Genomic DNA, 27,881 nt, shown 5'->3' on the forward strand with positions numbered 1-27,881 from the left:
CAGGCGATCTAATGCTCCCATCAGCAGGATGACTTTTTTATAATGTCAGGTTCTGTGTTTTAGCTTTTAAATGTTGATCATTATGAATTCTTTGATTCTTCTTTATTGTACTAACATCCCCAATTCATTGTCACCGTTGTTGTTTTTTTATATTGTACATACATGTTGCCACTCTGTCTTTTTATATTTATCCTGTTATTTGTAATTTAAATATGTATGTACGTACGTGTAACCGGAGTCAAATTCCATGTGTGTATGTATGTATGTGTGTATGTATGTATGTGCACACACACACACACACGCACGATAAAGCTGATTCTGATTGTATGAACATTTAAAAATTTGTAAAATCTGAAGTTTGGTGAATGGCTTTGTGAAGCACTTTGAGGTGCATTTGATGTGGAGTGAACGGTGCTAAATAAATAAAGTTTGATTTCCAAATAACCTTCGTCTTCATCGAACTGTGAGGCGAGGAACCCGTCCTATCTTGAGAACCGTTCAGCCGATCTACTGGTGTACAGCTGGAGACCTTGGGGCGTGCTTTGACGAACTTAGTGCAATTTGGACATGTTCAATATCAATAAACAAGCTAGCAGTGCTCTGTACAGCGATGGGGGGGGGGGCGGGATCTGCAGCAAGTCCAGAGTCCAGCATGTTGACTTTATAACCAAACTCTTCTGCACTTCCCTGGAGTCAACGCGAGCAGAACCAAACCAGAGAGTATTTCACTGGTTTGATCCGGAGTGACTCCTCAGTCTATGACTTATTAGTAACTTCCGGCCGGATCACACGAGACGTGTGGCAACAGGCGAGGCTGCTTCCTAAACAGCTCTTGGCAATTTGGGTTGTACATAACAGCTGATGAGCCGCTGTTGAATGACAAGGGAGGGCAACAATTATATTGCTTATTATAATAAAGAAAACGCTAATATAATTCTGCCTTTGTCTGTTACTACCACGTCTACCGGCATCGAAACAGGAAGTCAGTGGTAAAGTATGAAAGCCTGCCCCTCGCTCGATATGATCGGGCCAAGGAAAACAATGGTTTTGTAGGCGGTGCGTTACTAGTGAAGCCGCTCGGTGTGATCAGGGCCTCATAACACGAATAACAAAATACCTCCCCTGATTACTATTAATACCATGCTCTACTTTATAACCAGTGGAGGACCCCATTGCTCTCTTATTCTAGGGACGGACACCAGTCTCCCTTCCCACTAAAGATTTATGGAACGAAAATATTTTCAACCCTTAACCTTCACTGTAGCTATTAAAAATATCATGACAAATGATTATGTCATCTACAATTGGGCCAAAAAGTCGAACAATACACCACCAAACAATATAATAAATGCAACACAGCAGTGCTTTTAAAATGTCAATCTAAATCCCTCTTGTAATAAAAACAATGTGGAAGTCAATATTAAGATCCGTTTACAGCTTAAATCTCTCACCAAGCAACAAATCCCCAGTAAACATTACAAATGAGGTACGGTTATTGAAATAAAAAACAAACCCACACTAAAACCAAAAGAAATATTTAGGTTAAAAACCTTTTGTCTTGTCAAGTATAAAGCCCTCAGTATCTAACGACGAGAACACTTTAGGCTTCATAAAAGCCCAAAAGCCAGACCTACAGCAGGTAGAAAGTAGCCGACCCAGGGCCACTCAGATCCGGAACATGCCTTGGCTCAACTGAAGGCGGAACAGTCGGCAGTTGGCGATGCGCAGGGCGGCGCAGGTTGTTTTGGAGAGGTCGCTGGGTAACATGGGCTTGGTGTGATGCCACGTCCCAGTGCTGCGGCGAAACTCCCGGATGTAGTCGAAGCTCGTTCCTGTCCAAGAAAACACCAACCGTGCACATTAAAAACAACCAGCGTAACCTCGTCAGAATTCTGGAGTCGTACTAGCCGGTTCTCTCTTGCTGACCTGTGTCCAGGTCTCCCAGCACATAGATGCTGGCTCCGATGGGCACGGCGCCGCAAACAAAGGACGAGCTGGTCTGGATACACAAGTTCTGGTCATCCAGCAACATCCACCTGTACCCATCACGACACACAGACAGTAACGTGCCGGTTAATCTAGCAACTGAAACAGAATAAACACTAGAACTGTTTTCTAGTCACGGGAGAGGAACCGACAAAATATGAAACCACTTTGTGGTCCCTGACGGGAATACGTTTAGAAGGTCCATCTGCTTGTGAAGCTAAACTAAATGGTCCTTGTGGTGACTTTGTTGGCTCAACTGCTGTTTGATCACAGATCGTTGACACATAATGTTTAGAATAAGAAAGTAAAAAATCCAAAACAGTAGTATGTACGTGGGTAAGTATGTCAAAGTGCTGTTTAGAAGCAGCCTCTCCTTACGGACCTCCTCATCTCGTCATGGTAGAACTCAGACTTGCAGGTCAGCATCTGTCTTTGCTCGGGGTTGTCCTGCTCCTTGCTTCTAACTCCGCCGAACACGTAGAGCTCCTGGCCGACGCCACACGCCACCGACCCAAACCTGGCAATTGAGAAACTTCTTAGTGGATAAAATACCCGGTCAGGATTGTCTCCTGTTGACTAATCCGGCAAATTAGATTCCTTGATTTGTCGATTCTTAATCAAGGCACTTTATCACAATGACGCAAAAAACATAAAAAGACTTTACTTCGAGGCCATAAAGTTATCCTGCTATGCAACATGGCTCATAAATGACCTTAAAGGAGATAACAGGAGATAAAAGTGACTGAATGCTGAATGTTGCTTCACACATCAGGATCTCAGGCTCTGCTGTGACTAACAAGTGTGACTCAACATCCTCTCTTACAGTCACTTCAACATCCTCAGCAGCATTTTGATACGAGGGCCATGAGTTCAGTTAGACTGTGGCGTCATTTGAGGGACATTTAACTCAAACTAAAACTGACAGTCCTGGAACTCGTGCTCAGTTTCCTGTTGCAAACAAGTACAAAGTTTCACAGGCGGAAGTTAAAGGTTTGTGTTACACAGCAGGTACGTAGAACATGTGACTGAAGTATCATCAATGAACAGAAACGAGGAGATAAGACAATGACATGAGGAGGAGACAACACATGTGGGCTTTAAACGGTCCGTCAGCAGATCAAAACGAGACCCTCTTTCTCTCGTGTCCCACCCAGACCACAACAGCTAGTGTTTACCGTCTCTCTTTCAGAGGACAGAGGCCCGTCCACTGCTGCGTTTTGGGGTCAAAGCATTCGACGGAGTCAAACAGCTTCCCGTAGGAGCCCCCGCCTATGGCGTAGATCTTCTTGTTCATGGAGGCGTAGCAGCCGACCTGACGGAGAAGACAGACACGGCTGAACAAGTCGCAGCATGTTGGGAGAGCTTCGCTGGGGGAAATTAATCACTTGGGCCCATTTTACGTGTGTGTGTGTGTGTGTCACTGTCCGGACAAAGAGAACCGTCTGGTGCGAGAGACCAAAAACATAAGCAGCAACCAAATGAGGAAGCCAGAAAAGGCAGTTTGATTTATGTTGACGGTCTCTAACACATGCACCAACACACTTTGAAAAAAATTTATAAAAGCATACGATGGCATCGTAGCGGGAGTGTAGCCGCAGCCCTCCGGTTCCCCCTCAGCTACACACTGTTAACTGTGTCAGCACTGTTGCCGTCACAACCGTTAGCTGCTAGCCGGCAGCTCAGCTGTCGCCTTGTTGAGAGCCGTGTGGAAGCAATAGATATTTTTTCTTCTTCTGAGGAGCGTCCTTATGCTACGTTCACACCAAACACGTTGCAAATATTCGCAACGCGTTTGGTGTGAACGCAGCATTAGAAACACAACGAAAGACGGCGTATGAGCCTCAAGACGCTCCGTCGATTTGTATGAAACGGAGCGGACTACAAAGATGGCGGCGGGGTTAGTGTAGCTGCTTTATTTTTTCAGAGGCTTTACAGACCAAAAGTCTCCTGCACAGTAAATTACAGCTGTGTGTTTTTTTTTTTGTGCTAGACCTGTTCAGAATTATTTTACCATATTTATATTCTGTATGTTAACTTGCTGTTGCTCCCAGAGTGCCTGTTATAATGTTCTGATAACATTACTTTAAAATAAAAGCGTGCAATTCACTTGTATTTAATTCATTCTTGAATTTTGAGCATAATGCAATAGATATGCTCGCAATGTCAAATTCATAATCCATTTGTCTAGTCTAGTTTTCAGTACAAAAAGTTAATAAGATCATCACCGTGAGGACAGAACATATGGTTCATAAGTTTATTTAATAAGTTAATTATTGTTTATTATTATTTACCTTGGTTCATTGTGACAATTACCTGCCAGATTGATTTTAGCCGACATTGCCCACTTTAGATCTGATATTCTAGAATTGAATGTGACACAACATTTAACAATGGAGTGAGGACATAAAGGTCACTACTTTGTTGAGATATTATTGTGGTCCAGACTGCTTCCACTCTGTCATTGTGATATTTGTATGCATGTTGTTACCTTGCGGATCATGGTCATACTGGTCTGAATTTTCCAGGTACTGCAGTGAGGGTCGAACACTTCGACGGTGATCAGCTCTGCTTCATTGTTCTCTCCTCCGAGAACGTAGATCAGACCGTCCAGCTCCACCACACCAAAGCTCTGACGAGCCTGGTGACAAGACAACCCAACCACTGAAATGTCACACACATTCAAATACACAACTATCACACCAAGCGCTGCTGTTATGGCTCCACCACATTTTGGGTATGGGTTTACATTATGAATTGAATCTGAGATGCTTTTCTTTAAAGATATGAACACTATATTGAAGTCTGATTTACATTAATTTAAGAAGTATTGTTTAGAGTGTTCAACAATCTAGTCCACATATCATGACAACACTTTTCTCTACAAAGTGAAAACTGGTGTGTAGTCAATGTGTCAAATCTAGTTATTGCAGCTCTGCTGACACCTAGTGGTCATGAAGTAAAAGGCATGCACTGTAAGACTTCAGACACTCTTTAACAGCGCTTATTTGGTTTGCCCTGGTCCAGCCCTTAGATATGCTGCTATAGGTCCATGCCTACTAATTATTCATACATTCTGTCATATTCATTGAATGTGTTGTAACTCTCTTCATCTGGTCACATGACATCTATTGCTTCTGTCCATCCGGGGAGAGGAATCCTCCTCTGTTGCTCTTCCAAAGGTTTCTTCACTTTTTTCCCTGTGAAAGTTTTTTTGTATTATTTGGGAGTTTTTCCTGATCCGATGTGAGGTCAAAGGTCAGGGATGTCGTATGTGTACAGATTGTAAAGCCCTGTGAGGATGATTTGTAACCTGTGATTTTGGGCTATACAAAATAAACTGAATTGAATTAACAGCTGCAGAACTTTCCATTTGCTGATCAATTATCCTGCTTCAAAATCAACAGCAGCAAATTCAAAAAGCTGGAATTATCATTTCAGTGTGTATTTTATAGAAAGATTGAGCTGGATATCAAAATACATGAAAAGGGGAAAGAAATTAGACTGTTTGAATACTTCAGAGGGATCATTTTACCTGCTGAAAGGTCAGGAGAAGCACAGTTAGAGAAGGGGGGCGGAATACCTGTAGCATCGGGGGTATGGGACTCCAGGTGTTGGAGTCGGGGTCATATTTTTCTCCACTATCCATGACTGTGTGGTGTTCATTTACTCCGCCCATCACAAACAGAAAACCCTCTGACAAACAGGAAACACAACATTCTCACTCAGTTAGTACACTGTTACTACTGAATACAAATGATCCAAAACCCTAATCCCGATGAAAGGATTAGAGTAATTCAAGGTATTCACGACAGGAGTTACAGGTGTGTTTTTTTCCTGGACTAGCCAGCACTCACCGGCGGCGACCACGCCGTGGCCGAGGCGGGCGACGCTCATTGGCTGCAGCTCGATCCAGGCCTGTCTGTTGGCGTCATAGAGCGGACACATGCAGCGCGTCACAGCAGTGGGCTTCCTGTTTCTGTACGGGTCATAAAAAGCGTCACCATGCGACCTGGGTGAACTCGTCACTGATTTAACCTCTTCCGTTTGAAACGTCTGTGGAGAGAAGTGGGAACGTTTCTGTATACGTCATTGTGGTGGCGGGGGGCGTGGTTGGGTTCAGAGTGGGGGAGTGGTTCGGGGAACAGTGCCGGGAAGAGGCTTAATTAACCTGAAATCAATATTTGATTGGGTCTCTCTCCTACATGAACATCAGTAGTTACGGAGGAGCGGACACAGTCTGGCAGAGAGGACCACGACCGAATTAACACAGACAATAATTTCATCATGCATTAACATTTTTTTTTGTTGCATTGGGAGGGGCTTAATGCTGCTGCACAAATTGTCTGAGAACATGGAGAAATGCACTTTTAAAATGGACATTTTCATTTAAACTCTCTACCAGACGGCGTAGTTAATACAAGCAAAGCTATTTGTAACCACTCAAACTGGAGTTATCTTATCACCGGAGGACTACGAGCATCAAGTACTACGAGCATGAAGTATCACGCGCATGAAGTACTACGAGCATGAAGTACGACTTAAAGGCGTTACGCAGCATTGAAACAACCAGTGGAGTGAAACTTCGTCAGACTACTGCGGCGTGCGGGAGAACTGTGGATAAACCAATGCAGGAACAATATGAACACAGTGGAGAGCAGCGGACTTCAGACCGATTCCTGCAGTGGAAGAGGTCGGTCTGAGGAGCGTCCTTATGCTGCGTTCACACCAAACACGTTGCAATATTCGCAACGCGTTTGGTGTGAACGCAGCATTAGAAACACAACGAAAGACGGCGTATAGACGCTATATATATATATATATATATATATATATATATATATATATATATATATATACACATACACATACACACACACAGTATATATCTCAGGGTTCCCAGGGTTCTCTTTAGCACTGTAGCCAGGCTGACAGAGAGTCACAGCTCTGTGGAGCCGTGTATTCCTATAGACCTCAGTAGTAATGACTTCATGAACTTCTTCAATGAAAAGATTTTAACTATTAGAGGCAAGATTGACGATCTCTTGCCCTTAACTACTACCGATCTGTCATCAAGAGGAGTGGCCTTGGAAACGGCTGTATGCCCTGGTGTATATTTGGATAGCTTTTCTCCCATTAACCTAGACCAATTGTCCTCAATGGTTTCTACTTCTAAACCGTCTACCTGTCTCTTGGACCCCATCCCAACGAGGCTGCTTAAAGACGTGTTGCCTTTAATTGGCACCTCTCTGCTGGATATTGTTAATGTGTCTTTGCTAACAGGCCATGTACCACATTCCTTCAAAGTAGCTGTAATTAAACCTCTCCTGAAAAAGCCCACTCTTAATCCAGAGGTGTTGGCTAACTACAGACCGATCTCTAACCTTCCCTTCCTCTCTAAGATCCTTGAGAAAGTAGTCGCAAATCAGTTGTGCGACTTCCTACATCAGAATAGTTTATTTGAGGAGTTTCAGTCAGGATTTAGAAAACACCACAGCACAGAGACAGCACTGGTGAAAATTACAAATGACCTCCTAATTGCATCAGATAAAGGACTCATCTCCGTACTGGTATTATTAGACCTTAGTGCTGCGTTCGACACCATTGATCACGACATCCTATTACAGAGACTGGATCAGTCGATTGGCATTTCAGGTACCGCACTAAGTTGGTTTAAATCCTATTTATCAGATCGATCTCAATTTGTATTTGTAAACGATGAAGCCTCAATGACCACCAACGTTAATCACGGAGTTCCACAAGGTTCTGTGCTTGGACCAATTTTATTTACCTTATATATGCTTCCTTTGGGCAATATTATCAGGAAACACTGCATAAACTTTCATTGCTATGCAGACGATACTCAATTATATATATCGATCAAACCAGAGGAGACCAACCAGCTCGCTAAAATTCAAGAATGTCTTAAAGACATAAAAACATGGATGACCTGCAACTTCCTGATGTTAAACTCAGACAAAACTGAAGTTATTTTACTGGGCCCTGAACACCTCAGAGATCAATTATCTGGTGATGTGGTTTCTGTAGATGGCATTTCCCTCGCATCCAACACCACTGTAAAGAATCTCGGCGTTATCTTTGACCGAGACTTGTCCTTTAACTCCCACGTTAAGCAAATCTCAAGGATTGCATTTTTTCATCTACGTAACATTTCAAAAATCAGGCACATCTTGTCTCAAAAAGATGCAGAAAAGCTGGTTCACGCGTTTGTTACTTCCAGACTAGATTACTGCAACTCCTTATTATCAGGCTGCCCTAATAAGTCTCTTTAGTCCCTCCAGTTGATCCAGAATGCTGCAGCTCGTGTACTCACAAAAACTAAGAAAAGAGATCACATTACTCCTGTATTAGCTGCGCTGCACTGGCTCCCTGTAAAATCAAGAATCACATTTAAAATTCTTCTCCTCACCTACAAAGCCTTGATTGGTGATGCACCATCATATCTTAAGGAGCTTGTAGTACCATATTGCCCCACTAGAGAGCTGCGCTCACTAAATGCAGGGCTACTTGTGGTTCCTAGAGTCCTAAAAAGTAGGATGGGAGCAAGAGCCTTCAGTTATCAAGCTCCTCTTTTATGGAACCAGCTTCCACTTTCAGTCCGGGAGGCAGACACAGTCACCTCATTCAAGAATAGACTTAAGACTTTCCTGTTTGATAGTGCTTATAGTTAGGGCTGAATCAGGTTTGCCCTGGTCCAGCCCCTTGATATGCTGCTATAGGCTTATAGGCTGCTGGGGGATGTTTTAGGATACACTGAGCACCTCTCTCCTCTTCTCTCTCTCCTTATGGATACATTTACATCTCTCCATTGCACCTTATTAACTCTGCTTCCTCCCCGGAGTCGTTGTGACTTCACGTCTCATAGGGTCCATTGGACCTGGAGGTGTCTGATGCCTGGTGAGCCGGCCTCCCACCTTGGCCCTGCTGATGCCCCGCCCCCTCCTCTCTACCTCCTTCTGTTTCATGGATTGGAGTTCCATTCATACATTGTCATATTCATGTAATGTGTTTATGTAACTTTGTAAATGCTGTTCATTCTGTACACATGACATCTATTGCTTCTGTCCATCCGGGGAGAGGGATCCTCCTCTGTTGCTCTCCTGAAGGTTTCTTCCCTTTTTTCCCTGTGAAAGGTTATTTTTGGGGAGTTTTTCCTGATCCGATGTGAGGTCCTGGGACAGGGATGTCGTATGTGTACAGATTGTAAAGCCCTCTGAGGCAAATTTGTAATTTGTGATATTGGGCTATACAAAATAAACTGAATTGAAAAATTGAATTGAATTGAATTGAATTGAGGTAATTTTATCTTCTGGTAATTTAATAAATAGTCAATATGAAATGGCCACATGATTTTGTATAATCTTGTGAATACATGACAAATGAAAATTACAGAATATTCTTTCCTTAATTAAGTATGAACTTTTGTGAGAAATTTCAGTTAGTCTGCGATCATTCTCAATTGATGTTTGAATACTTGTTATTGTGCATCACAATATCTCAAAATATGATATCATCACAATATGATTCCATTGAAAGACGATAAATGATCAGAACGGGACTCACTTGCGATCCTCCCCTCCGGCGATGACGATGCACTCCGAGTAACCTCGGGGTTTGAAGGCGGCGAGCATGGCCTCGCCCTGCAGCGGGCCAGCTGCCAGCACCTGCTGACAGTACTCTGTGATCACCTCCCTCATCAGTGGCTCCCCCAAGGCCTGATGGGAAACCATGCAGCACACAACCACTTAGGCCAGAAGAAACAAAGGACTGGACGTCGATCACGTGCCGTTTCACTGTTGATTAGACTATGAAGCATACATTCTAATCTGGACAGCAGCTCACAGCTTCCCTACCTGCTCCCTCAGGTAGCTCACGTCCAGGCCCTGCAGCCAAACTGCCGACATCACCTCCTTCATGTGCACCTGCAAATACAGATGGAACTGTTTGGTTCATGGATCAAACACAAAGCTTGCAGCACTTGGAGCCAAATAAATGGGCTTTTCTTGGCCACTTGGGAGCACAGGTACGAGCTTATAAACAGGTAATACAGTGAACACGTTGTGAAGAAGTTGCCCATTTCCACACATCTGCGTCATATGGACACGTGTGTCTGGCAAACGTAAGTCCAATATTTATTCTCTGTTAAGCTCGGTTTTGACACAACCCTTATATCTGCAGCCCCCCATGTCCCGATGTCCTCCAGCTACTCCCCAACGTGCCTGTCTGATGTTCGGTGCTGGGCAGGTAGTGAGGACTGGCTTTTAATCAGAGCTTTTGGTCTTTAAACAGCTGCCTGATTCTTGCTGGAAACAAGGTTGAGGATTACATTTTCAGGCATTAAAACCAAAACAATGAGCCAAAGTAAACTGCCGAGTTGGCAATAATGCTTCGTGGGTTTGACATTTCGAGCGGTGCCCATCATATCGCCCACAGTCAACTGATCCATTGTTAATAGGAAAACGTTGATTCGCTAATCAACGTTTTCCTATTAACAAAGATAACAGCTTTAACAATAAAATATTGTTTTTGCTATACCATAAGGCATGGTGTGTTATCTCTAAACATCAAATGTTTCTGTGTGCTTCAGCAGCATTCCAGAAGAGTAGTACACCAACAAATACTACAGGAATTGAACGGGGAGCCCTCAGATAGGACACTTAAATCATATTGAACTAATGGACTATTTGAAATGAAGATCTGATATCAGTTATTTAAAAAAGAAAATGTTTCTCCTGTGTTTACTCATCGTTCCAGGCAGCAACTGGTTCCTATTTGTTTTCAGTCTTACACTCGTGAAACTCTTGTTACCAATCACAGTGAGCGATAATTCAACATCAATTTGTTGCCAGTGTTTCATTAGCGTTGTGTGTGTGAAAGCAGCTGGCTTTGAAAAGTTTGCACTTCATTGCAGACTTGATGACTTTAATATTGCGCGGAAAAGAAATGAAACCAATGGATCGAGAAAGAATACATTTCTACAACATGACTGTATTGTTTGCAAAATACTGAGATGTAAAGGGTTAACGCATGAATAAGCACTGGTATGATCCTGTAGGACGTTTTCCAGAAATAGATCTATAAATATGGCGTTTCTAAGAAGGCCAAAGCCAGTTTGTGACTTGTATCGCAATGTTACAGATGTTGGCTTCTAGAACTCACATGTATTTGAAAGCTTACTTACCATAAAAAGATCACAAGACTGTAATGACCAGATAGTTGACTAGGTAGCTATGCGGAGGAAAACCAACTTCCTGGTGTACCCTTCCTTAAAATGAAATTGACTCCAACCATGTAATGTAGAAGGATATATAAATATTATAAATCAGACCTGTCCACATTTTTTATAACCTCTCTCATCTTCACACTGAACCCACCTTGCGCTCCACCGGGTCGTGTGCGTACCACCGCACCACGGCCTTCAGCACGTGCTTCTCGTTGCCCACGTTCAGCTTCTCCATGGCCAGCAGTTCGCAGAGCCGGCTCGGGGGCAACTCCCTGAACTCCTCGGTGCGCACCACGTCGCCGAAGTGCATCTGCAGGAACTCGGTGGCGGCATAGTGGACGTGGTAGAGGCAGTAGTGCAGAGAGAAGAGCCGGATGCCGATGCAGTTCTCTGCGGCGATGCAGCTCTCCAAGAACTGGCAGCACAGGTTCTTGAGGTCGGTCATGAGAAGCATGTCCGACGCCTGCACCATGTCCTGGATGGTCTCCTCACTCAGAGTGATCTGTGCGTGGAGGACAGGCCAAATGGATATCCACCACAACATATGAGGAGAGGCGGCACACATTTACTTCCCACGCCTAAAAACTTGAGGATGTCACTAAAGCCTCCATGCTTACGTCACCGCTAAAGATGTAGTCCAGGATCTGCTTCATGATGGCCATGGAGACCCCCTGCAGCTCGATTCGGTATGTAGACCCATCTTCCTTTGGGGGATTGTAGTTCAGCTTGGTCCTAACAGGAAACCATTAGCAGAACTGAATATGATAGACCAGCTGCACTTAACATAGTCAGCTGGGAGCATTGGGACAGTGGACACGCCCATGATGCTGTGACACAAAATATCACAGCTGGAAGCTCGTGTTGCTGGCGGGACTGACCTGACATAAGGGCTGGCAGCGGCCAGGATGTTCTTCTGGACCGCCAGCTCCTCTCCATCGACCACCAGCAGCGCGTCGTGGAAACTTTGCTCCTGCCAGAAGGTACGAAGGACCCGGAGGAGTTTCTTGGAATGTTGTGGGTCCGAAACCTTGGAACCGGTTTCACTCGCGACAGAATCGGGCATGTCGAGGTTTCACTGTGCACAAGTGAACAGGGGACACTCTTCAATTCGGCTTGCACAAAATAAAAATAAAAAAGTGCCTTAGCAAAAGGCAGTTCTTACTGCTGGTCATTAGCAGACGCGCTGTGTCTATGCTAGTAACTTAGCACAACAACAAGCAGCTCCTATGGCAAAGAGCGTGGAATGTCGCTGGCGAAACGATGTCCAGTCCAGCAGTGCAGGAGGAAACTTAGCTAGCTACCGCTAGTCGTATGCGGCTAGCCAAATCAACTCACTGTCATATGGGGCAAAGCTACACACACATGCGCCCCAGCGCTGGCTAACTATAGTTGTCCAACTTGTTATGTCATGTGTTTTCCCCTTTGACAATTCGAGTTGAGGCTTTTTACGTGACTTACCTTAAAACTAGGAAAGGTGCTTTTGTTTTAGTCCGGGCATAGGCTGCTCCTAGCTTCTTTTAGGACAACATGAATCACTCCAGGCGAGAATGTTGTAACTGGACGTGAAGACATGTATTGTGCTGCATTCACGGTAAAAGGAAATATGGGAGATACGACTTAACCATTCATTTGTGCTACCTAACTATCCAAATAAATATAAACAATATACATCAATATTCACATAAGAAGCCATATTATACCTAACGTTAACCAATTAGTCACATAGCCCTAAATAGGTTGTAAAAGAAAATTGTTTTTATTATTACTATCGGGATTCTGTAGAATTAATCTGGCACTTGAATGCAGCACCAGCTAGGCGGAAAACACGTTCCAATACTTCAGTGGCAACTTGCGTACCAACAGATTTGCGGGTAAAACAGATATGACTTTAAATATGCCTTCATAAAAACGTATTTTAAAACCAAGAACAACAAAAACCTATCGCTGAGTCGTTGTCTAGATTTCGCAATGGCTAAACCAAGTCAGAGGTAAAAGCTAAATGGAATGGGGCTTTACATCCAAACTGCCAGCACAAAGCTAACGAGAACAATGTACACCAGCATTTCCGGCATGAATACAACATTTTAAATCAACTAACAGTTAGTTAGTACACGTTTTATTAAAAATAACTTAGCTGAATAAAATAAGTATGTGGTGATAAATAAGAAAATATTTATTTCATCGTGTATAATTATGGTTATATCGGTATATGCAAGAATACATAGACTAACATATCTGCTTTTAATTTGAAGGAAGACTTCATTCTGGCCACTGCTATTTCTCGCCAACTTGAAAACACTTTCGCCGCCATAACTTTGGACGAACGTAAACATGATTCTGCTATGCGCAGGATTACACAAAGGTAATATCGTGTGGGTATTATGATGCTATGCTAGCTAAGAGAATCATGCAACATACAAGGCTCGTTTATTGTTATTGTACAACACAACGAAATGCAGCTTTGTCGTCCAACATGCTTGATAAGAAAAGAAAACAAAGCACGAACTATATTATATAGTGTAGGAGTCACAGTTTGAGGAAAGGATGTCAGTGATCAGCTCTGACTTCTTCCCACGATTTCCTCCGAATGTTAAATATTTAATAACTGCATATATATGTTATATCTCTTGTCACCAGCTCCAGCTTGTGATGTTGCGATGGAGGAACCAATGAGCATCGTAAACGTGTGCCCAACGGAACATACCTGCGGACTCGCAGTCTGAAACTACCAGCATGCATCGCCCTGCTCGGAGCAGACTTTCTCCGTGGATAGAGAGTCTGATCCTGAGCTACGGCAGCCAGGAGGAGAGTGTCATCGGGCGGCTGAAGGCCCACGTCATCGGGGTGGGTCAGATGTCTCAGTCCCAGGCTCTTGGCTCCGAGGGCCCCACAGGGCTCCTCTTCCTGTCGGATGGGCTGGTCCAGATCCCTGCCATTCTCACGGTGTCAGCCTGGGAGCACCTTCAGGAGCAGGAGGACCGCGAGTGTTTCACCAGCCTGGTCAACACCACGGTGTGCATCCAGGACTACGAGCTGCGGTTCCACATGGACCTGGAACAGACCAAATCCAGATTTGTCTTATCAGTCGGGGAGCTGGCCACGACTGCGGCCGGGCCTGTTAAAGACAGCACCCCTTGCAGCACGACTTTGCCTTCCGTCAGGATGAAGATCTGCAAGACGTGGAGGGCCCTGCTGGGTCAGGAGACGCAGGACTCCCAGTGTGGGTTCGACCTGTCGGAGCTGCTGGGGGAGTGGCAGCACGACTGCCTGCAGGCCGTGCTGGACGACGTCCGGGAGAGGCTGGCGGCAGCGAGCCCGCAGCCCTCCACCTCCACTTCACCGCCGACCCACCCGGACATATTCGCCGCCACCAGTTGGGCTGTCGACCAGGTCAGATATAAGGGAGTGAAAGGTTTCAGTGTCCCCATGAAGTGTCTTCTCATCCCGGAGGAAGACGCTCAGCAGATGCAAACACCTCCAAATGTCGGAAGCAGGACAACGAATGGACTTTCTGCCGCCTCTGATGACAGAGCGAGAGACTCACGTCCACCTTCAGAGACCACGGCGCCTTCCGTTGACGACGCAGAGTGGCGAATAGCCACGCCAGCAGTTGTAGAGAGCGACCGGGACGCCGATGAGACTTCGCTGCGTCCCGCAGAGGACAGCATGCTACAAGAGAGCGAGATCGCAGTCATGATTGATTGCGACATCCGGTCTTTATCCAGCCTCTGGGACCTCCACCTTCCACCATGTGAAACCTCGTCGTGCTCTAATGAGTCTCCGACACCAAGCCCACAGCCGCAGCACCCCGCTGCTCCCGAACTCAGGTCCGACCACTCCGGGATCCTAGCCAGCCCGCAGCTCCCTGTCCACAGCCCCAAGGACTCCCAGCAGACATCAGAGCACAGCAACCTCCCGCCATACCAGAAGCTACCGGCTGCTTCTTTGACTTCTGTGAGTCCACCAGAGGCCTTCCCCAGAACGCCGGACCTGCCCCCTGCCTCAGATGAATGCTGCATAAACGCAGCTCAACAAACTCTTCCGGCTTTGGACCAACAAAGCCCGGTTTTGGAAAAGGATGTGGAGGAGGCCGTCGAGGAGAAATATAGAAAGGCACAGAGAAAGAGAAGTGAGCCGACACCAGAAGCAGATGAGGAGGAAGCTCCGATCAGCGGGAGCCCTCCGTCTTGGCTCTTTGACTCTCAGGGGGGCTCCGGGGCCGACGAGGGCAGCAGTCCCGGTGAAGGAGCCGTGTCCAGAAAAAGACCCACCGCTCACAGCGACGGCCGCCAGTTCTCTTACTCCTACCAGCTGTCAGGGCAGAACCTGCAGGATTTCAGTCGATTCAAAGTGACAGAGTCCCTGCTGCACTGGGCCGTGAAGCATCTTGTTGTTCCGAAGCAGACAGGCGATCCAGTGAACTCCAATCAGACGTCGTCTGACGTCACCTCGCTTTAGGTTTTTTAAAAACTTTACTGTTCCAGTCTCCTCTGACATAGTGACCACTCATGATAATGTTCCATGAGTCTATTTTGTATGGCATCACTGACTCACCGAGTAAAAAGTCCCGTTTGCAAAAAAGAAGTTCACTGTGAGAGGTTTTAAGCTTGTCCAGCGTAAATAAAAGAAGCAGAAAATTCCTTTGCTGTCTTATTTAAAGTAGAATAGAAACATATTCCTCACTTTGGTCCACTTAACTGGAAATATAATTTGAATGTTTGATGAGCTGTTCACTGAACTCAAGAGAAAATATTAAAGATGCATTGAACATTTTTGGCAGCATGATGAGTTTAACATCAAAAGGCCTTTTGACACAGTATATGGCCTTATTAGGGTAATATGGTGAGAGTAATAGTACACAGTTTACACATCCTAGTCACGTGATCCAGTGTTGACAAAAACTATTGATTAATGCAGCTTTACAATAATATATGATGGTCAAGGCAAACTAACCATTGTCTCATATCACAGGAAACGTCTGACAAAGAAGATTTTCAGCTCGACTTGGATTTTAAAAACATGTGTGAACCAATGATTTAGTGAACAGCTCGGATTTATTCAACGTTTTTGTCAAGTTAAGAGACGGTTACAAGAACAAGTCAGGATTAATAGTTCTGAAACCATTCTTCTGTTTTTAAGATTTTGATTTGATGTTGATTATTTTATTTCAGGAAATTATTCATTCAAGATTAGTTTATTTCACCAAATCATACAGGAGCATGATGTTTTACCTTTCCTCAAACACAAACTATGTGTGCAGCATCACCTGTGAGAGCAAAGCACTTTCTTACTTGTCCAGTAGATGGCACTAAACACCTCATTGATGACCACTGGGAGGAAGTTTAGATGTTCAAAACACAGTTCATTTGCAAAGATGTGAAAACTGCCGGTGAATTGTGACCATGATGGACACTAGACCCCAATTTCAACATTTGTAGAACAATATTATAACACAGAAGATTACATTCAGCCTTTAGATAATATGCATACACAAAGATACTGTATTATGTAATAAGTAATACTACAGTGCATGAAGTCTGCATTTCTGCCCACAACGTATTCTTATAATTGCAAGTGACTTATTGTGACACCATCAGAAAATACCAGGATGGAGAAGTTTTTTAATGGTTTGAGTGCACAGGTGAGTGACAGGTGCCTAATTGATGGTGTGATTCTTTAAGTCACTCTGTGCTCTCAAATGTGTTTTGCAGAGTTTTCACTTTCATCTGATGAGGGGGGAACGTTTCTCTGTGCTCACCTTAAATGTCATCACAATGGTGTGGAAACATGGTGCTCTGTCAGCTTTGTCCACTCTGTCACCTCTGTTAGCTTTGTTAGCGCTGTTAACGCTGGCCACCCTGTCAGCTCTGTTAGCGGTGTTAGTTCTGTCCACTCTGTTAGCTCTGTTAGCGCTGTTAACGCTGTCCACCCTGTCAGCTCTGTTAGCGGTGTTAACTCTGGCCACCCTGTCAGCTCTGTTAGCGGTGTTGGCTCTGTCAGCTCTGTTAGCTCTGTCAGCTCTGTTAGCGCTGTTAACTCTGTCCACCCTGTCAGCTTTGTTAGCGCTGTTAACTCTGTCCACTCTGTCAGCTCTGTTAGCTCTGTTAGCGCTGTTAACTCTGTTAGCACTGTTAACTCTGTCCACTCTGTCAGCTCTGTTAGCTCTGTCCTCTCTGTCAGCTCTGTTAGCGCTGTTAGCTCTGTCCACGATGTTAGCTCTGTCCACGCTGTTAGCTCTGTCCACTCTGTTAGCGCTATTAGCTGTGTCCACTCTGTTAGCACTGTTAGCTCTGTCCTCTCTCAGCTCTGTCCACTCTGTCCGCTCTGTCAACTTGAACTGTTAGAGGTGTTTAGCTTCTACAGTTAGCTTCTAGCTGCTGGCTGAGCTGTTGCCAAGTTGAGAACCATATGGAGTCACAGGTATGCTTTTAATTTCACATTTAGCACCTTTAAACATTAAAGCACGTAAACATATTATATTAGCAACCCAAAATACAATTCTGAACCTGACAATGAGCATGATATGTCTCCTTTAACGGCGATATCATTTTTCTGTGGTCAACGGCTGATAGAAAAACATTCTTGGATCAGTATCAATTGTCAAAATGATCAAATGTGTCTCCTGCAGTATGCCCTTTGAAAATGTCAAATCCTGCTTGCGTTGACTTGTACGCGTCTGATACTTGCATGTTAGTTTAGTTTTATTTGCTAATGAATCACTGTCTGCTGAGAGAGAAAAAGACCAAAAAAAGACCAAACTTCTGAGTTCATCCACTGAAAGCTCAGAACTCTTAATGTAAGCAGGAGCCAGCTGTGTGCACTTGTAAAGTTGTTATAATCCTCCTTTGACCTATAAACAGGAAAATACATAATATAAAGCATCATGCTCACATCTACAAATAATACTGTGCATGTTGTCCTTTTAAGGCAATACGTTCCTAAGAGTCTGCCTGCAGCGTCTCAACGGGAAATTAAAACACATTTAGTTCACCGCTGATGCAAATACAACATTCAGACATCATTTAGTATCAATTGGTGTATCAATCTGTGTTTTCTATGTGTGATGTAATGTGTGTGGGTGTGTGTGTTATAATGGAGAGCAAAAATCAAGCCCGACTTGTCAGGGATTTATTTGGAATATGTAAAGATGACTATCCCGACCCCTCTAATAACTGATAATAAGAACAGCTGCGCTGTGAATAACCAGTATTTCCACATTACCTTTATAAGCTTTATGTATGTGTTGTCACTGTGGAGTTGTTGGTTCAGCTCTGGTCATTCTGACAGCTGTCATATATTGTATTATACTGAGAGCTAAAATGATGATAGTGGTAGAAATAAAAGGATGAGGTGAGTTGTCAATGGTATTGTGCTATTTATTGCAGAACTGTTCTGATGAATCACATCCGCTTCAAATTCCCCTATTCATATAGAACAATGACCAAATATAGAACCAGAACCAGCGATTCCCCAGGAGCCTGAAGGCACCATGGACTCCCTTTCAGGAGCCAATCACAAAGGAAAGCTTTTTTTCATTTGAAACAGAAAGATGAACTCAAAACGTATAAATGGAAACTAAAGCAGCAGGAACATAAGGAACAAATCCATTAGAATGAATCAGTGGCACACAAGAAAGAAGCAAAGATGTGAGTCAAGTCCCAAAGAGGACGTATCATAATATGCAACAGACATAATGTGGGTCAGCAGTTAGCAGGTCCGTCTTTCATTCAGAGGATCGGGCGTTCGATCCCCGCTCACGGCCCTAGTCGATGTGTCCTTGAGCAAGACACTTTACCCTGAATTGCTCCCTGTAGCTGTGTCTGCGGTGTATGATTGTAAGTCGCTTTGGATAAAAACGCCAACTAAATGTAATGTAATGTATTACTGTTACAGTTTCTTGTAATTACCAAGACACACAAACTTATTGTACCACTGTGTACCACTTGTGGCACAATAACGGAAAGCTCCAACTCATGTAGTCTTTGTGTTGAGCAGATTTTGTCTTCTTTACACCAAGTTTAAAATACTGAAACACACTTGTTGTGGAAAACACAGTTCTCTATTAGACACATCTGTCAAACTACAAGTTGTGAGAGTTTAGGTTGTCTTTGAAATATCAGCTGCACCCAGAATGCACCTGTGAAAACCCAGTAATCAGTTGGAGCAGTAAGAAATCCAAAGTTGAGCACTAAACAGTATTCATGTTTGCTTCATAGTGTGAACAAGAAACACTGTATTGTGTTTACAGACCGATATTTTAATATAGTCACCTTCATCCTTGTGCCTGATACTGTAATGAGTAGATGAGGATTGAGGTGAAACACATTGCCTTAGTGTTCGTGGTCTTTAAATACAGCACGCTGCAAAGAATCTACAGGAGGGTGTTTTAGAGAATCAACAGAGAGGGCCGAGTTCCAGAAACTGGGTTTGAGCAATTCAACAAAACTGTAATTCAATTCAATTCAGTTTATTTTGTATAGCCCAATATCACCAATTATCCTCAGAGGGCTTTACAATCTGTACACATACAACATCCCTGTCCCAGGACCTCACATCGCCAGGACCATCACATGGACCCTTAGATTTATCTTGACAACCTTCAGGTAAGGAACCACTGCTATGGATAATAGTTCTCAAAACGAGCATTTAAAGCATGAAAACTAGACGCTACTCCATAACCGCTGACTCTGCGTTATTGATTTAGCTTTCTATATATTCTTTAGTTGATATGGTGTGTGTGTGATGCTCTGTTCCTTCAGTGTTCTGTCATCGTGTGTATGTTTTCATTGTGAGCGACGGACCTGAGAAGGGTTAAATTCTACCAGACTATTTTTACAAAAAAGAATTGTATTAAAAGGGCTACTCACTTTGTTGTTGTTTCCGGATTTGTCCGCCACATCTCTTTGGTCTTCATCATGAGCCGATCACTCCGCTGAAGTCACCTCATTGTTGTTTTCTGGCAATGTGTGTAACAGCTGATGAATATCACTCTTTTGGAGTCTAATTTCTGTTGTTAGGGAAATAAATAAATACAATAATTAGAATCAAGATGGAGCTACAGTTGCTGAGAAATATAACACAATTAATAACATATAATAAGAAAAAAACGAGAATTTGACAACCTGCATAATCAAACATAAAACATGTCTCATAATGCAAATAGCATAAGAATAATGATGATGCATGCATTTTAAGCAGCTGCAGGCCTGTAGTAGTAGTAGTAGTAGTATACAGTGTGATGGTGATAATATCTTGTCAGTCATCCATCACTAATGTCCTCAGATCTTTGAATGCCGTGCTGACTCCAGTTGAGAGACATTGTTTAAGTTATTTCCCCTCTTATACAATTTGTTTTCACATGAGCGAACCCGCAGCAGCTCCCAGAGAGGACCCGGCAATGTTTGCTTGTTCTCTCTGTGTGAGCAACTCTCAGCGTCAGGGATGGACGTGATATTTCAAACAGCACATCAGTGCGTTTATGTATTGGGTGCCCGGAAATTTTTCCAAATAAACACAGCTTGATTCGACCTGGGTGGGCAGACTTATCAAGCGACTAATTCTATAAACAGATGAGGGAATAACCCGGCACCTCATTGGCTGTTAGGAAGAGGGGGAGAACACGAGGGAGTTTCAGCGCAATGAAATTTTAATTAATGTGGGTGGGCTGAGAACACCGCCGACTGTTTATGATGGCCAATTTATTTCCCAGTGCAAAGTCAACATAACACAGCAAACGTACAACAATTATTAACATTTCTGGGGTCCTCATGAGGCTGGGGAGTCAGTCAGTGGTGGAAAGGAGCTCCGGGAGCAGGCTCAACTTTCCCCGGGACACACTGCAGCTTCCCCGGCGTCATGACTCTCTACCACGGCCGCCTGCCGTCTCTCGGAGTGCCGCCCTCGGGTCTGAGCCTCTCAGGTCCACCGCTCATCTACCTGTACGGAGGGGACAGCCGAGGGGTCGTGCCCGCCGCCTTGAGCTTCGTGCCGGCCCGTCAGGAGCCTCCGCAGAAGCCGCCGTACAGCTACATCGCGCTCATCGCCATGGCCATCAAGAGCGCACCGGAGCAGCGCGCGACGCTCAGCGGCATCTACCAGTTCATCATGGACCGGTTCCCCTTCTATCACGACAACAAGCAGGGCTGGCAGAACTCCATCCGCCACAACCTCTCCCTAAATGACTGCTTCATCAAGGTGCCCAGAGAGAAGGGCCGGCCCGGCAAAGGCAGCTACTGGACGCTGGACACCAAGTGCCTGGACATGTTCGAGAACGGCAACTACCGTCGGAGGAAGAGGAAGGCGAAGAGCCAGCAGGAGGCTCTGGACTCCAAAGCCGGAGGACACAAGCGCACGAAGGGCCCGGGCCAATCCAGGGATCCTCAAGCCTCCCTGAGACATCAGACTGGCTCGGGTCTGGAGGCACACGCGGACACAAAAGCGGTTACTGTCGAGTTTAACCACGCGGAACAGACGCCAAATCCTCCAGGACCTAAAGTGTCCCACAACCAAGACGCGATTGCGTCCACCGGGAGGAGGCTTGAGTCCCCCGAGCCCGAGACATGTCCCGTTCCGAGACACGCTCCGCTCTGGATGGACGCTGCGCGCGTCCCAAGCGCGTCCCCACGCCGGGAGCCAGAGGAGAGACGGTCAGCGTTCAGCGGAAGAGACAAGGACAGAGGTCCGCTCTGCGCCGTCAGCTTCAGTTGCGCAGGGAACACGAACTTGGCTGCGCTCGCGCCGGACAGGCTGAAAGGACACGCGCCGGGCAGGGACAAATCGAAAGGTTTTAGCATCGAGAGCATCTTATCGAGGAGCGAGGACGAAATGCGCAGCAGCATCCTCGGGTTGTCCGCGGAGACATGCGCAGAGCGCAGTCCGTACGCGGCCCTCGGCGCTCGGCAGCACCAGTTGTACCACATGGGATTCCCCCTCTGCTCTTACCTGTCACTCGCCTGCCCCGACAAAGTGCTGCATTTTAAATGAGTACAGCTCAGACTTTCATGTAATTTACTCAAAATACAAAATAAAGTGTAAACTCCGTAAGTAGCTTTGCATGATGAGACAGCTTACTGCACTTTTCAGGACCGCGATCCTCCTCATCTGCAGTAATGACAAAGAGCAGCAGGACGCGTTTAGATTCAGTTTTACGCATGCGTAATAATCAGTGGCTATTGTTTGTGGTTATTACTAGAAGACGGTTGCTCCCCAAAGTGTATGTCTCAATGCGTAATGCAACACAAAGGTAAAGGAGACGATGTGGATGTTCAGGGAACGCTCACACAGTGTTTCTCTCTTTATTCATGATGAGGAACACCTGTCGTTCAGTGATCAGTGATCTTCAGCCGACAGCAATGGACATCCAATATGAGAATAATGTTTAGTGCTCAATAATGTATCCAATGATGCTCCACATTCCACTCTGTTCTGAATGCCGTGTCCAAAAAATAAAGTGTAGTTTGTTAAGAATTGTTTTAAAACCGTGAGTCAAAACATAAATTCTGTTGGAAGATTGTTTGGTTACAATGTCACTTTTTTGTGATTAAAGTTTTTTTTATAACGTCCTGTATCTCCTTTTTATAACGTTACAGCGGATTCAATTAACACAATTCAATTAACACAAGTTCAACAACTGACGACCCCTAAAGGACATATACACCTTTAAATTTAAAGTGTTGACTTTAAAGGAAAGTTTCTTCCACTGCTGGGATCCACACCATGGTTTATGAAGCAGGCGTGCTTTCCGCCATATATCTTTACTCAGACAACTGGAATCTGAAAACAGTCGTTTTTAATAGAAATAATACAGTGATGATTTAGTGATGTTAATTTTTAAGATGTTATAGATGTCCCTCTGAAGATTTGTGACCTCACTGTATTTACATCCTCATATTAGAGTTAATAATGGTGATACTGTATACTAATGCATTATAACGCATATGACAACACATTTGTGGGGAAATAAAACAAGATAAGATAAAATACAGCTTTATTAATCTCCAGAGATTATTTTATGCTGTGCTGCACCAGCACAAATACAGAAATAGGTACCGACACATAGAGGTAAAATGAAGGAACAAATCTATAATATAGAAAATAATTGGTATATAAAACTAGTGTAAGAGAAGAAACTATACAAGAACAATTAAAGACAAAGTTAAATGTTAAGTGATAGTGGTGTCTGTATTAATATAGCAAAATAAAAATAGAATATTAGGACATGATGTGGTAAGACACAGTATAACACATTAATATAGTATAGTCTGAAATATGTTTTATATAATACATTATGAGAATCATGAATTTCCATAAAATGTCCATTTAGATGTCAATCAATTCAACAGTAAACATGTGATCATTATATCTGATGTGGACTACACAACTAACTCATTCTAATAAGCCTGTTCATGTTGAGGCTTCTTTGAAATAAGAGCACAGGTCAACAGAATGAGATCATTCTTTTTGGATTTTTCATCGTTAATTTGGTCAAGGGCCACTTTTATTTTGTTCACGTTCATTTAAACACCTTCTGCTCTTTCTCAGCAGAGGGAGTTACCTACAACTCCACCTGCTGAGGTATAAGATGAGGTTTATCAGACAACTACTCCCAAAGTTAACTATGAACTTTCTTGTTCAGAATCAGTGAAGTCTGAAGAAACATACACCCAAACATAAAGTCAGAGAGCTCTGCTGACAGCATCGTTACAAACAAGAGGGCGGCCATGTCTAAATATAGGACTGTAGCAACGACACACGTCGTCTGAAAGAAGCCGGAGCTGTGCAAATCAGGAATGTTTGTTAAAAATAAATAAACTTCCCCACATTTGAAGGGAGGAACTTGCAATCACAAGCATTTCCTGTGTATATGCTTATTTCGTAAATAAAACACAATGGAAAGCTCTGAGTGGAGAGAATGGAGGAGAGGAAAGAGGTATCAGTTCAACTCAATGCTTTGTCTCTTTGGGATTTTCATATTAACACATGAAGCCCTTGGGCTCAGCAAAGTCCTTGAAAAGCAAAGTGGATTCATTTGTGTCAGTTATCTGATGTGGTTGATCAGTACATGAGAAAGCAGCTCAGACAAAAGGGAAGTCCTCTCAGTTAGACTGAAGATCTGACAGCCGAGCTGAGTCAGATCTTGGACCTGTAGCGAGCATCACCAGTCTGAACCCTCTCGCGGGGACACAGAGCTGTTCTCTGTTGCTTTTCCTCTGTGCCAGATAAGGTGGGAGAACGCAGAAAAAACATCTGTTTCTTCTGAATACAGTTTCCTATAATGTTTGTTTGAGGCATCCTCCTCCAATATTCAGCTGCTATTTGGCCCAAATATATTTACTTTCCTGTTTAAAAAACGCCTGTTTAGATGATCAAACTCATTTATATACACTTCTTTGTTTTTCTTCCACTTCAAAAAGAAAGATGTGCTTTCAATTCGGGAAAGGTCCATCAGATTAGAATATGCAGCTTTATTCTCTAAAATCAGGTTTCTTCCTTGACTTCAGGACTTTTCAACGTACTCCTCAAAATGAAAGCTTTTAAAAGAAGATCTCATGAATTACCTCATGCTTTACTACCACAATTGTAGCTTGAACGCTTGGAAATAGTGTAACACAGTCACAGCAGTTCATGAAATAGTCACAAAATGATTACATTATGACAACAAAACTACAAAACCACAAACAATTAGATTTAGGGAACAATACCACAATCAGTTAGGTTTAGGTTTAGGGAACAATACCATGATCAGTTAGGTTTAGGGAACAATACAACAATCAGTTAGGTTTAGGTTTAGGGAACAATACCACAATCAGTTAGGTTTAGGTTTAGGGAACAATACCACAATCAGTTAGGTTTAGGTTTAGGGAACAATACCACGATCAGTTAGGTTTAGGGAACAATACCATGATCAGTTAGGTATAGGGAACAATACCATGATCAGTTAGGTTTAGGGAACAATACCACGATCAGTTAGGTTTAGGGAACAATACCACGGTCAGTTAGGTTTAGGGAACAATACCATGATCAGTTAGGTTTAGAGAACAATACCGTTATCAGTTAAGTTCAGGGAACAATACCACGATCAGTTAGGTTTATAGAACAATACCACGATCAGTTAGGTTTAGAGAACAATACTACGATCAGTTAGGTTTAGAGAACAATACCACGATCAGTTAGGTTTAGAGAACAATACCATGATCAGTTAGGTTTAGAGAACAATACCATTATCAGTTAGGTTCAGGGAACAATACCATGATCAGTTAGGTTTAGAGAACAATACCATGATCAGTTAGGTTTAGGGAACAATGCCACGATCAGTTAGGTTTAGGGAACAATACCATGATCAGTTAGGTTTAGGGAACAATGCCACGATCAGTTAGGTTTAGGGAACAATACCATGATCAGTTAGGTTTAGAGAACAATATCATGATCAGTTAGGTTCAGGGAACAATACCATGATCAGTTAGGTTTAGAGAACAATACCATGATCAGTTAGGTTTAGGGAACAATGCCACGATCAGTTAGGTTTATAGAACAATACCATGACCAGTTAGGTTTAGGGAACAATATTACGATCAGTTAGGTATAGGGAACAATATCACGATCAGTTAGGTATAGGGAACAATATCACAATCAGTTAGGTACAGGGAACAATATCACAATCAGTTAGGTATAGGGAACAATATCACGATCAGTTAGGTATAGGGAACAATATCACGATCAGTTAGGTATAGGGAACAATATCACAATCAGTTAGGTATAGGGAACAATATCACAATCAGTTAGGTATAGGGAACAATATCACGATCAATTAGGTATAGGGAACAATATCACGATCAGTTAGGTATAGGGTATACTATCACGATCAGTTAGGTATAGGGAACAATATCACAATCAGTTAGGTATAGGGAAAAATACCACAATCAGTTGGGTATAGGGAACAATACCATGATCAGTTAGGGAACAATGCCACGATCAGTTAGGTTTATGAAACAATACCGCCATCAGTTAGGTTTGGAGAACAATATCACGATCAGTTGGGTATAGGGAACAATACCATGATCAGTTAGGTTTGGAGAACAATACCACGATCAGTTGGGCATAGGGAACAATACCATGATCAGTTAGGTTTGGAGAACAATATCACGATCAGTTGGGTATAGGGAACAATACCATGATCAGTTAGGTTTGGAGAACAATATCACGATCAGTTAGGTATAGGGAACAATACCATGATCAGTTAGGTTTGGAGAACAATATCACGATCAGTTAGGTTTAGGGAACAATACTACAATCAGCTAGGTTTGGAACAAAGTATTGTGGAACAAATGTTTAAGAAGACTGTCACAAGCAGTCAAACACCAGTCTTCTGGTTGAAAGGCAATTTGTGACTATTTCATGAACTGCCGTGACACTTGCTAACTTATAGTTAGATAAAGATGGGATACCTTGAGTTAAGATTATATGAATGGCTTTAAAGCTTTAGCAAATGATTTACGCTAAGACTGCAAATTCAGTTATCTTAACTTCTAATGCAGTCTTCCAGCCTTGAAGCATTCTGTTTTTTTTCAAATGGATGAACAGTTTTGATATTTGAGCCACCTGTTCTCATGGGGAATGGGGAATGACTACATTGACCATTGACTACAAGCCATTAGTTACAACTTAAAAACCTTTTAGAAAGGGTGTCTTATTAGAATGCATTATTTTCCCTTCCCCTCTTTAACCATCGTGGCATTCACTGCTCAAACACAGCTCTTCTTCTGTTCAATCCAAACAAGCCAGAAACAGAAAACACAGCACTTCCTGTTTGACATAGGATTCTTTACAGGAAAAGACCCACCAGACAGTATGTGTGTGTGTGTGTGTGTGTGTGTATGTGTTTAGAACATCAGATCTAAAAGCTTTCATTAGGTTGAATCACTGTTCTGTTGTAGTAATCAGTCAAAGAGAGCAGTAAAATGGACGAGTATTTATATGAAAATGCTGTGGATTATGACTCAGACCTACATTTTGTCTCCAGACTGGCTAAAGCAGAAGTCCACGCAGGAATATTCAGCACATAATAGTGTTCAAAACAGTTTAAACAATCGGTAAAACATATTTTTTGTTCGACAATTTGATAAGGGAAATAGTTTTATTACCAACAAAGCTCTATTATTCTCATAGAAAATAGTGAAAAAAAGTAGGTCTAGTCAAGTCTAAATGTCTTTCGCAAGTAAACAATGAGTTGGGTAGATGTTTGGTTGGCTTAAATATTTTTTCAATTTCAATTTCAATTTATTTAGGTATCGCCCAAAATCACAAATGACAAATTTGCCTCAGAGGGCCTTACAATCTGTACACATACGACATCCCTGTCCCAGGACCTCATCAGCAGGGTCATGGCAGGAGACAAGCCCATGGAGGCAGAAGGCACAGAGAAGGATTCAGGGCCATTGGGAAGGAGGCCAGGTCCAGGCCAGAGGCTGGATGCAGGAAGCAGGGGCAAGGACCCAGGACCAGCTTCAGCCAGGTCCAATGGACCCTATGAGATGTGAAGTCACAAAGACTCCGGGGAGGAAGTAGAGTTAGTAAGGTGCAATGGAGAGATGTAAATTCATCCATGAGGAGAGAGAGAAGAGAAGAGAGGAGCTCAGTGTATCCTAAAACATCCCCC

At 43.4% G+C, this 27,881-nt stretch overlaps 3 protein-coding genes across 6 annotated transcripts; 2 read left to right on the forward strand and 1 right to left on the reverse strand.

The window, feature by feature from the left end:
• Window positions 1-201: 201 nt before the first annotated feature.
• On the reverse strand, window positions 202-12,832 carry gan (gigaxonin). Of its 2 annotated transcripts, XM_034534032.1 has the most exons (13): window positions 12,686-12,832; window positions 12,106-12,302; window positions 11,845-11,959; window positions 11,379-11,729; window positions 9,858-9,926; window positions 9,568-9,719; window positions 5,841-5,962; window positions 5,567-5,679; window positions 4,475-4,624; window positions 3,162-3,298; window positions 2,369-2,503; window positions 1,927-2,036; window positions 202-1,832 (listed from the first exon to the last, which is right to left on the reverse strand). In XM_034534032.1, exons 2-13 carry the CDS (start codon window positions 12,288-12,290, stop codon window positions 1,666-1,668), a joined length of 1,806 nt encoding a protein of 601 aa, XP_034389923.1. In that variant the 5' UTR covers window positions 12,291-12,302; window positions 12,686-12,832; the 3' UTR covers window positions 202-1,665. The 2 variants fall into 2 exon arrangements, with proteins under 2 accessions (XP_034389923.1, XP_034389924.1); XM_034534033.1 differs by lacking the exons at window positions 11,379-11,729; window positions 11,845-11,959; window positions 12,106-12,302; window positions 12,686-12,832 and adding an exon at window positions 11,186-11,286 and having other exon boundaries at window positions 1,666-1,832.
• Window positions 12,087-15,867, forward strand: acd (ACD shelterin complex subunit and telomerase recruitment factor). Of its 3 annotated transcripts, none has more exons than XM_034534037.1 (3): window positions 12,087-12,207; window positions 13,480-13,589; window positions 13,865-15,867. In XM_034534037.1, the coding sequence occupies exon 3, from the start codon at window positions 13,961-13,963 to the stop codon at window positions 15,683-15,685; it is 1,725 nt and encodes a 574-aa protein (XP_034389928.1). In that variant the 5' UTR covers window positions 12,087-12,207; window positions 13,480-13,589; window positions 13,865-13,960; the 3' UTR covers window positions 15,686-15,867. The 3 variants fall into 3 exon arrangements, with proteins under 3 accessions (XP_034389928.1, XP_034389926.1, XP_034389927.1); XM_034534035.1 differs by lacking the exon at window positions 12,087-12,207 and adding an exon at window positions 13,023-13,098; XM_034534036.1 differs by lacking the exon at window positions 12,087-12,207 and adding an exon at window positions 13,043-13,215.
• A 5,215-nt stretch (window positions 15,868-21,082) lies between these two features.
• foxl1 (forkhead box L1) lies at window positions 21,083-22,210 on the forward strand. The gene has a single exon (XM_034534070.1). It carries the CDS (start codon window positions 21,083-21,085, stop codon window positions 22,208-22,210), a length of 1,128 nt encoding a protein of 375 aa, XP_034389961.1.
• The last annotated feature ends 5,671 nt before the right edge of the window (window positions 22,211-27,881 follow it).

The sequence above is a fragment of the Cyclopterus lumpus genome, chromosome 6, assembly GCF_009769545.1.
Source record: "Cyclopterus lumpus isolate fCycLum1 chromosome 6, fCycLum1.pri, whole genome shotgun sequence".
Lineage (NCBI taxonomy): Eukaryota > Metazoa > Chordata > Actinopteri > Perciformes > Cyclopteridae > Cyclopterus > Cyclopterus lumpus.

Bases quoted from the DNA above. Each gene is read 5' to 3' on its own strand.
- gan (XM_034534032.1), bottom strand. From the start codon at position 12,290: ATGCCCGATTCTGTCGCGAGTGAAACCGGTTCCAAGGTTTCGGACCCA. The intron at 11,730-11,844 runs GTAAGCATGGAG...CTCCACGCACAG, and splicing joins ACTACATCTTTAGCGGTGAC to ATCACTCTGAGTGAGGAGAC. The intron at 1,833-1,926 runs GTCAGCAAGAGA...TTTCTTGGACAG, and splicing joins GCTGGGAGACCTGGACACAG to GAACGAGCTTCGACTACATC.
- acd (XM_034534037.1), top strand. From the start codon at position 13,961: ATGCATCGCCCTGCTCGGAGCAGACTTTCTCCGTGGATAGAGAGTCTG.
- foxl1 (XM_034534070.1), top strand. From the start codon at position 21,083: ATGACTCTCTACCACGGCCGCCTGCCGTCTCTCGGAGTGCCGCCCTCG.